The following is an 11071-nucleotide window of genomic DNA, read 5'->3' as shown; positions in this document are numbered from 1 at the left end:
AGAAACTAATTCGTCAGAAATAATTGACATAAATCTAAGTTCACTAAGGACATCGAATGACCTAAGCAAAAATATGGATTTTATTTATGACAACTTGTCGAGGAAGCATACGTAGATAAAACGATTCGTTGCGACCACTGATTACCAGTTTTTCCTCGACCCTTCCCAAGGATAAGAGATCTTCCAATTTCTCTCCCTGACCCTTCCACCTATTTTCACCTCGCCTCTATCCCCTTTTTCTTATTTAAGCTACCGCATTCGTTCGTTTAATCCACCTCTGTCTTAATCTAATTCTTACACAGTGTACGTATGTTTATGCCGCGTGTTTATAGATTGGACAACTTCCTAGTGTAATATCTTTATGCTCGTTACGCGGTATTATGTAATAAGTCGTGAAGATAACCTAACTCGAGGTTATATCGATATCCAGAGTGGAACGTGTGGTAACTAAATGAAAAATTCCTTATCACGGAACAACGTCGATATCGCGGTCGTTTGTTGCCACTGGCGATATCGACTCTAGTATCGAATTATCGGCGTAACAATTATAGTACAATGAGCAATATTTGGGAAAATTTGTATCCACGTCGACGAAAAATATAAACAGAGGAAAAGGGGAAATATAACGAATGTTTTATCTGGCGAGAATACGTTCGATAAATAACTTGATACTGTTGAACAAAACGAAGTGACATGGAGTACACCATAAAATACGTGAAAATTGGTGGCACGTTTATTATGTCAGAATTTATATGCGAGTTTGACACGAGCCCAACGACAGCGAAACGACAATAAACATTAAACGCGCAAGCAGTTACAAACTGGAAATCGAACAAAATTCGGAACGTTCTGTCGAAAAGACAGATTGGATCAAATATCGCACCCATTTTCAATTCGTCTCTGAAAATATTTCTGGAATAATATTCCCATAGGTATTTCAGAGGCAGCAGCTGGTTATTTACGCGAAGGCTTACAAACCGAGCGTGGACTACGTGGGTGGCAGAGGATTTACATGAGAAATTTCGCTATTTCTATCCCTATCCACCGTTTTATGGCTTTCTCTCGCGTCGGATCTATATTTTACGATCGTCCGCCCGTTCGCTTCACAATTGAACTTTCACAATGGCCTTTTTCTTAATGATCTACATCATACGCACTAACGCACTCATGTTGCAGCTCAACGATGCGATTATAAAGTCATCGAGTCATTTAAGAATAGCGTAGTATCGTGCAAGTATTATTTAGAAAAATCCCGATGAACTACAGTGCAGGGGAAAGTGGAAATGCTGACGGGTCGGGAAAGATGAGAAATCCTAATGGGCCATATGGTCAAGCAATATGCTCGTGGCCCTTTAAGACAATAGATAATTGAAAAAGGTGCACGTGATCATCTTGGCTCATCAACAGCAGTGAAACACATGTGCGTAGTAGAAGTATTAAAATTGGTATAAAAGGACATTTTGATGAAGAAAGTCAGTTAGTCGTTAGTCGTCAGTTGAAGTTAGTTGGAGTAGACCATGAGTTGTGAGTTGTGAGTTGTCATTCAAAAGTTGACTAGTTGTACCAATTTAGTTGTTTCAGTTGTATTACATTAATACGTTAAGAAATAGCTCTATTATATCATTATAAATAAATTTATCAAATAAATAAATCACTATAATAGTTTAAGGAAATAACTATTCTCTATAACCAAGAACAACCCAACGACGTGGAATTTTTTCCAATTAGCATACTTCTATTCCTTTCTTTAAACTCAGCGCAATAGTTAGTCGGACACTAACGTTGCGCGTGGTCATCTTAGAGCCTGTTGCTACTTGATGTGAAACTCTTTGAAACACGCACTCATCAATTACTTCTTTCCCAAATCAAGAAATTTCTGTGCCCACCCCCCAGCAATTTGCCTAACATTAAACATCGTTTCTATCGTTCTATACATTTTTTTTTTTTTTAGTACATGTGCATTTTCTCTACAAATCTACGCGCTTATGCTGAGTCTCTCCGAACTATCCGTACGCTTTAAAGAAACTCGATCGCATTAAGTTGCAATTCGAAGCAATCGAGTAGAAGTTCGCCTGAACGATCTCTTGCACTACAGTAACTCGAGTGACGTAAGAATGCATCTTTAATTATTGAAGTTCGTTTTTAATAAAGCTAAAAGGATAAATGGCCAACGCGTCGGCGTGGCAATGTGTAAAAACGTAAAAAAGAGGAAGGAAAATTCCGAGTAATCAGAGTAAATCAACTAAATATCACAATCTCCGCCGTTTCTTTGAAACGTATAAATGAATATGTAAGCGAAGTACTTTGCAAATGCTTAGATCAACTAAGCATGCTTTTAGGACATACTTCCCTTATAGTATTGCGTATTTATGGTTTCTCTTGGCTCGTAAATTTTTGAAGATACTGCAATAAATAGAGCTCTGATTTAATAATAAATGTCGTAGAATATATATAAGGTTATGTAGAGAAACGGAGACGAGAAACGGGAATCAGTTTTGCGAAATGAATAAAGAATAGCGCCAAATATACGAACAGGATATATCAAACAATTTTCGCTAATATTTCCAAATATACTATTGCTACTCGACTAGTAACTTAAAATATCTCTCTAAATATCAATTATTTGTAATCACGCGACACTGATTCAAGCAATCAAATTTTCATTTAATAGAGTTATAAGTTCTAAGATTTTTGCACAGCGGTGTATACGTAACATATGATAGCTGTAACACGCATCATTTACAATAGACATACATCAGATCGTCAACGATGAATAGTGGTCAGACAATTGAAAGACGTATACGAAGAAGTCAGTGACCCCGATCGTTTATACGCGACCCCAGATGTCGAGTAAAAAAGCGGTGTTAATGCGATTACACAAATTCGAAGATTTTAGTTTCGCTTGATCGTAATACGATTTCCGGTACAGAAAAGAGGGTGGACGGGAGCGCAAACATCGGTTTTCAATAGGAATACCGTTCAGAATGGTGAATTCCAGCGAGCAGATAGCAGAATGAGCGGAGAGAAGGCCGAAAAATAAAACGGCAAGAAAGGGATTCAATTAGATCCTTAATGGAGCTTGTATACGAGACACTTGCAGCCACTTGCGGTTGCTGGACCGAGTTACGACTTGCAACGACCTGACCAGGATTCCTCTGAGCCCCCATCGCTCCTTTCCTCTCTATCCTACCTTCCGACACCCGTTCGTTGCCTCTTTCTCTTACCAAACTTTGGGCATCTCTCCAAGATACCGCAGAAATCGCATACCATGTTAGAAATTCAGGGCGGTTTGAACTTGGCTCGATGCACCACTAGCTGAATTCCGCTGCACAAGCACGTGAGATTGGCTAACTCCGAGGGAGCGATCCGGAATTCGTGTGCACGCTTTTCCTCCAGAATTTTTCGATCCGAGGAACTCGATCGGTGAACGAAGCTGTGGAGTCGTGCGAACCGGAAGGCGCGTTATCGATTACCACGCGAGAAGAAACGTGTAAAGCCGCGTGTCTCACCTTTTACCGCTTGTCTTACGATATCGAATCAACCAGGTGACAAAGTGTAGAAGATCCGGTACGAACGAGGACCATATTCGAGTTGAATGTTGCGATTAATTTCAAATTATGTACGATATTGGTGTGAATGAATGGTATGTTTGAAGAGCGACTGTTATGTTTGATGAATGTAGCCATAAAAGAAATCATAAAGTAAGGATTAACGTTTTATGGCTGTAATTGCAGTAAGTGCGAATATAGCGATGAAAAGCAAAGCAAATGGAAAGAAACGTCTGACTTTTCGATTTGAGCCAATGTCTGCAAGATACGGCTTATATATTCGTTTCAACGCGCTGAATAATGAGAGCTGCGTTACCACGCGAGTATCGGAAGAGGTTTGTACACGTAACCTAGGGGCAGATTTACGTAAAACATTAATGATTTCAAAGTTGCAAATATCATGCCTATACATATGCATAATACAGTATGTAAAAACGTAGTGATGCATTTGTATATTAGCATATTTGAAAACGATAAAAAAAACAGAGAACTTTGTAATGCCGGAAATTTACATTTTCGAATATCGAAGGATAAAAAAGATGGAAAATAACATTAACATTAAGTTGGAACTTATGGTATTCGTAAAGATTGTAAGATACTTTATTTTACACTTACCTGCTTTATGTCTTTTATTTCTCTTCGGTGACAAACGCACAAAACATAGGTAACAAAAATATTAAATAACGCGAAGTAAAAATTCACTTTCATGCGAAATACCGTAAGAAAGGGATTTGAATCGTGACACCACATCGAAGAACGTACATTCGATGCAATTGGCGAAAATGAATTGTGTAATAACAACAACGTACAACATAATAACATGTCATAATATTTCATCCAGGCGCAAAATTATTTGATACGTTATGATAAACATGATTTATCAGATGTATAGGTCGTAAGATTCGTCATTGGAAACACCTGCAATGCTACGCTTCCATTCGTGTATTCCCCCTTTGCAAATTGACGCGCATATTTCTATTATTCAAACAAATCGTTCTTATCAGAATTACATACCGAAAACATTATTCTTTCTATTATCTAATCACGTATTAGTTATGTACACGGTGATTTTAGCAATACGCATATAAGAGGATTAATTCAGATCCACTTTCAGATAGATAAGAATAAACATATTTGAAAACATAACCGGGATCGTTTAAAGCGTATTCAATTTTGTAATTTATCCCGCTAAATGAATTTAATTGGTTCGACAATTTGCACGCAACGAACACCCGCGCATAACGCCATCTATCGGTTACCACAGGAAACAGTTCGTACAGCCTTTAAACAAGTAGTTTAAACAATCGTTAATACATTGGTCAACATGCAAAATATGTTCGAACAATAAAATGAATTCGTATTATGGAAACGCGAAGTTAAATAGATTATCGACGTACATTTAGTTACCAATGTAAAAAATAGGGAAATTTGATAACTACGTTAATGTAAAGATCTTGATATAAATGTCAATAATTCCGTGTTATTTTCATAAAATTAATTGAATTAAACACTTATGGATTGGTTGATAAAGAAGGTTCCTTTAACTGACATGTTGCAGAGAATTGCAATTTAAGCACCGAGACTAAGTACCTAATTGCTCTTAATTAGACTAAATTGAAGGTTACCAGGGGACAAGTAAACGTGAACCAGCCCGTGGCATCGTCTTCCTCTCAACCAATCGTGAGACTCGTTTTTACCGACAACTACCAATCATAAGGCAAAACTTATCGGCGCTACGAGCGCCAATTCGATGTCCCAGATTAAACTGACTATAATGGTTTTGTTTTTCTTGCCCTAATATTTCATATATAAATTTCATTAAAAAACCGCATAGCTACGTATCAATCGTTTTTTAAATTCGCAACGAACCTCTTGCATAATTCATAGGTTCGAACCTTCGAACATTTCATACATCTGATACCATCGTTGATCGATCAATTTCGTTGCAATGTTATGAAAATAAAAATAGTAAACAAAATATCGAAAGGACGAAAGGATGCAAAGAACACTTTATAAAAGTACTTACCTCGGACGTAGGGACGAAGGCACTAGGTCCATCGAAAGCCGGCACCGGTACTGGAAGTCCTCTATCCTGCAATAAATATTTCAATTATTTGAAATTTCATCAAAAACGCCTAAGCTTGCTGTAAATCAAAAGTGTTTCTCGAATGCCCGGCTAGCTCAGTCGGTAGAGCATGAGACTCTTAATCTCAGGGTCGTGGGTTCGAGCCCCACGTTGGGCGGAAGTTTTTTTTCTGTTTTCGCATTCAAAAAATAATAAGATATTTAACCACGATACGCTTGATTGCATTTTATAGAAAATATATTAAACAATATATTCTTAGAAAAAAAAAAAAATAAATTATCGTACATCTTGGGATTCGACCGAAGAGTATGTTTCACGTCGCTAAACTTTGTTTTATGAGCTGCATGTATTTTATATGAGTCATACGAAACTATCGATCAGGCTTTACACAGTAGGCTCGCTATATCGATTGTAAAAAGGACTTCCAAAAAGCCGTGACTACAAATAGCACAGCCGACTTACACATGTTTAGCCCCATGCAACGAGCAAGTCAAAATGGCTGACATATTTTTAGGCCACGTTTCGACGCTGTTCCATAAATAGACAGTTAAAATAACTCCATTAACGCAACGTATCAGTTCTTGCCGATTCGCGGTCCAAGGATTATAACATTGGCAAAGTTTGCGCGAAAGCGAACATACATACTATTTTCGACGTTCGAGAAAATAAAAATAACCCTTTCTCAAAATGAAGTGACCATACCGGACGTTTATTTACGAGAGACTCTAAGAAACGTAATACATACTGGTCCACGTACACCGTTTCTAAATGATTATAGCGAGACGTTCGGATGGGTACTCATAAAACGAATGACTCGTCGTTTAGTTTGTAGAAAGAAAAAATATCCTAAGCCCAACTTATCCTAGATAAGTTTCCATCTTTAATTTTATCTCGGCTTTATTCAACTTCATCGTTTCGGAAGTTCGTAAGCTTGGCGAAATAATTATCGCTATACAGAATACCGATGATACTCGATTACTAGAGGCTACGTGATTAAAGATTTAATATACGCTCACCTTAACCATCTCCAGGATCTCGGCGCATTTGATCCTAACATTCTGGAAGGGGCAGTTCACGCTGAGCCTCAATATTACCGGTAGATGTAGCGTCACCAGGCTCAAGTACTTATTCGCCTGAGCTTGCCTCGGACCATCCAGAGCATTTCCCAGATTAAGCATCCTGCCAACGTCCCCGGGAGTGACGTCGGGACTCTCCAGCACCCTGCCGCTCTTCGAAGAGACATCTTCGTCCTGCGAGAGCGGTCTTTTGATCTGACCCGCGCTAAACTTCCTTTCTTCGTTCTTACGCAAGTACTCCTGCGGTAATTCGGCACGCGTGCAACGATGCCGGCCGTCGTCCAAAGGTTCGTCCGCGTAAATTTCGAAATTCTTCAGCTTCGTATCCTCCGTACGATTATCGTCTTGTCTGTGATAAATTTCATTGGCGTTCTCGTTCTCGAAACCATCCAGAGTATTGAAAACTACTCCGTCGCGATTCCTGATCGTCATCTCCGTCTCGTCGAAAGAAACGTCGTCCACGCTGTCATAACAGCGACGATCGCGCGGCAGAATGTCACCCTTCGGGCGGAAGTTCAAATTCCTGCGGTCGAAATTCGCGCCCAAGTTCTCGTCGAATTTCGGGCTCTTCCCGTAAATCCTGATGTCGGAATCCAACTCGTCATCCTCCAATTGCTTTTGTTTCGCGCCTTTCACCTTCACGTAGTTCTTCGTTCTTGGTCTATCCTCTAGACTCACTTCGTTCAACCTCTCGTTCGACGACGAGCCAAGGTATTTTCTCTCGCTCTCGCTGCTCGATCCGAATCGGGTCTCCGAATTATCCTTAAACCTTAGAAATCTGTCGTGAGGCTCGATCTTGAAACCCTTCCCCTCGTCGGACGACGTCGAATGCCCGGACCTGTAACTCTCCACGTCACCCCCGTATCTTCTCCTCTCGTTCGGCGTACCGTAGCCCGTTTCGTTCCCAAGTCGGCCGTCGACGCAATCGAACGAGCCCGATGGATATCTCTCGGAGCATTCGAGGCTGTTGTCCTCCAGGAAAGCGGGATTCTCCGTGACGCTCTGAGGGAAGAAACCCTCCGTCCTGAAGGAATCTTGAAGCAGCGGCTGCTGCAGAGAGGGCAGAACATTCTGCGGAGCCGATTTGGTCGGGGAGCGCTCGATGTTCATGTCGTATCTTCGCGTGAAAGGTTATGAAGTTTCTATTAGCGCGCCACGAAGCTTAGATACAGCGGAGAAAAATTCGCGCGGAAGTGAATGGGTGAGCCTCGGGTGACTCGTGAGTTTTCTCTGCCCGTTTAATGAATCCTGACTCGTTATATTATATTGGATAATAAATCTTTCTTACCATGTAGACGTTCGAAACTTATGAACACGCTATGTACTATAATATTATCGTTTGATTTCTATTTTCCTACAGCTGCCTCGAGTATAAGATTCTATTTAAAAGAACTGAATTATATTATATGTAATTCATACACTGTTTTATTACGGTATCTAGAATTTATGGACGACGTTATATCGTTCTATTCGATACGACGATATATTATTACCGTATATCACACGGAACACACGTACGTAGAAATCAGAGATATTCTGAATATCGACGCGCAAAGTTTTATCGAGGCATATCGGTGCAAAATACATATGGATATATGTAACATGCGGGCTCACCTTCCATCTTGGCTCTTGAACTTTCCCCCAACGTTCTCCGGATCCTCCATCTCACCGGTGTCGTCCCAGTGATTTGGACTGCCAACCCCTCCAAGCCATCCCTCGACCGTATTCCTAGCCGCCGCCAGGGCGATGTTTCTGGCAGTTTCATCTCTCGCACACAAAGGCGCTAAAAATCTGCTAACGATCTCGACCTCGTCGTCCTTTGTGGAGGTGCCGCTTCCCGAAGAACTGTTCGGATCTCTGTACATCTCGTCTTACTTTCTTTCGTCGATTCTACTCCTATATGTGTATATATATTTGTATATATATATATATATATATATATATGTACTTCCCTCTGTGTACTCGAATTCTCTCGCTTTATACGCGGCTGTCGACGCACGTATCTCAGGCTATACCACGTATGCACGATATAGGTAAAAGTACGTTCGCCTTGATCCCGACGACAAATCAAAAGCGTTCGATATTTAATTTAATCTAATCTAATCTGCTTATGATACAAGCGTGAACCTGTCTAGCTTCCCTCAGATCACCGCCGTGTCCTTGTTCACTCTCGATATTATCCTCTTGTTACGAGCTTTCACGATAAAGACTGTGTAATAAAGCTGAAAACAAGAAAACTCGTTTTGTAACGAGCTTCGAAACGAGATTCGCATAAGTTCGCCACACGAGCTCGTTGTTTAGAGTCTGACTGTTCCGTCCGAATCTCTTTTGCCTCGGTTACCGATCCGATCGATTCGTTTACGGTTAATCGATTATCAACCGTATTCCAGTTCTTTCGTGGAACCGACTACGGTCGAACAAAGGAAACGAAGAAACAAGGAAAAAAAGAAAAAAGGAAAAAGAGTGGAAAGAAGTCGATGGAGAGACTCACTGTACTATCCTCGGGTAATTACGGTCGTTTCGTCGCGTTTCGCTGTGAGAATCGGCCGTAAAACTCGTTTCTCGAGGATTTTACTAGCGGTGCACCTCGGCAGTCGTTCCAGGGCGATAGAAAGTAGGCGGTGTCGACTGTCGAGCGATCGTGTGGCGATCTAGCACGATTGAGGTTCGTTTCCAGGGAGAAGAAAGAAAAAGAAAGCCGGGTGATCCTAGCGAGCGCACCTTCGAAAGGAAACGATCGATCGGGCGCCTTGTTTTTGAGGAACCAAAACTTCCCAATTCGTTCCCAATCTTTTTTCTCCCTCGTTTTTCTCGTTCCACACGTGTGTCGCGGTTAGCTTAACGGCAACGGTGTTACATTGTTCTTTACATCGTTGCAAACGATCTCTAGCCGTTGAAACGTCTTCGAAATTCCAATTGGAATGGACTGTCCTCGATTCCACCTCTGTTCACCGACGTAGTGACACTAATCCATTGGACGTCTGAAAAAAGATCAACGAAAATTACGTTACATTAACATAGTCTCTGCTGCACCAATTACGTAATTTGTTCTTCAAGTCGCGTAGATCACGAGCGGCATAACTTGCTATTACATCGCGGATGTGCGTACTTTTAGGAAAAATTTCAACGCGCAAATATGCATAGAAGGCGCATAACGTGTAAATCGTTCAAACTACTCGTTATAATACTTAGAGCGCAAATTACCTTTACTTAATCGACCAATAAATCAATAAATCTTTATTTACGTTGCAATTTTTTAATCGCGTTTAGAATAACATAAATTGATACGAACGCAGTGTAATTATTGCAAAGAAAAACGTTACTGTGCAATATATCGCAATAATTAACGTAATTTAGTTTCGTCTCACAAGCAAACAACTCGGAGAAAAGATCGTGGATCACGAGTGACCCACGAAACACAGAACGTGTTAATGGATATTTAAAAGGAACGGCAGAGAAGTCGAACAAAATGCAAATGAATCGGAACAACGAAAGCTTCCCGTTCCACTATTGATTCGACGGTGGCCGCTTATTGAATTTCAATTTACCCGACAGCTTAATCGTCATCGATCGACTTAATATCCATCGGAGGCAAAGGTAACGCGCTCGCAACGTAACCGAAAGCTAATAGGGAAGCACTTCTTCTCGCGGCCGCGAGCTGCGAGTAGATTATCGTCGATCGAATCATTACGCAACGAACAATTGAAAGCCGGTAACCCTACCGTAGAAGTACTAAACTTCAACCGCGTAATCAGCGTCGCATTGTACCGGTTAATTCCTGCTCGAATCGTTTGTTACCGTTTAGATCTCGATGCTACTCGTTCATCGTAGCTCTCGTTTCAACGTTACGAATCGATCGTCATTTACACGCCGATTTGTATCGTCGTCGTAAACGTCGATGGAACATCACTGTTGTGAACGTCGATCGATCCAACCATTCTGATCGTGACTTAGCCAGCGTAAAAATTTCATGAGGCAAAACAGTTTCATAGACCTGCACGATTCAGCCTGGAAATACTAGGAACAAACACTGCTATCGGACCATTTACGCAATTAGTCGATGTCAGGCTGCGCCAGTCTTCTCATTGATTGATCGACCCCCGCGAGAGAAGGTCTAGGTCAAGGCTACCGGGGTCAGGAAATAAGAGAGGTCGCGTGAACGCTGCAACTTATCGAGAAGGGGAGAGAACGAGCCCATTGGTGTCGTGGAGAGGATAAAAAGGGGTGCATTCGCTGTTCTCGACGGAAGAAAGTCGACGTCGATTTCACCGCATTACAGCTGTGATTGGAACACGTCGATGTGGAGTAGCCCGATATCGAAAAAACGCTGATCCGACAATAAAACCTGTTCTCCTACCGTG

The 11071-nt window shown here is 41.0% G+C and overlaps 1 protein-coding gene and 1 non-coding gene across 3 annotated transcripts in view; one reads left to right on the top strand and one right to left on the bottom strand.

Annotated features, from left to right (window-relative positions):
• The window catches only part of Sesn (Sestrin), a 153818-nt gene that overhangs the window by 122903 nt on the left and 19844 nt on the right, over positions 1-11071 (bottom strand). For both annotated transcript variants that reach the window (XM_076620945.1, XM_076620946.1), the window contains exons 2-5: positions 9432-9691; positions 8325-8932; positions 6651-7827; positions 5575-5640 (exon numbers count right to left, since the gene is read on the bottom strand). In XM_076620945.1, coding sequence (XP_076477060.1) covers positions 5575-5640; positions 6651-7827; positions 8325-8575 — 1494 coding nt within the window. In that variant the 5' untranslated portion in view covers positions 8576-8932; positions 9432-9691. The remainder of the gene's footprint in view (positions 1-5574; positions 5641-6650; positions 7828-8324; positions 8933-9431; positions 9692-11071) is intronic.
• TRNAK-CUU (transfer RNA lysine (anticodon CUU)) lies at positions 5719-5791 on the top strand. Its single transcript has one exon. It is a non-coding gene; the product is annotated as a tRNA-Lys (tRNA).

Source organism: Bombus vancouverensis, chromosome 8 (genome assembly GCF_051014615.1).
Source record: "Bombus vancouverensis nearcticus chromosome 8, iyBomVanc1_principal, whole genome shotgun sequence".
Classification (NCBI taxonomy): domain Eukaryota; kingdom Metazoa; phylum Arthropoda; class Insecta; order Hymenoptera; family Apidae; genus Bombus; species Bombus vancouverensis.
The sequence above is the reverse complement of the archived record's forward strand: the minus strand, read 5'-3'. Positions and strand labels throughout refer to the sequence as shown.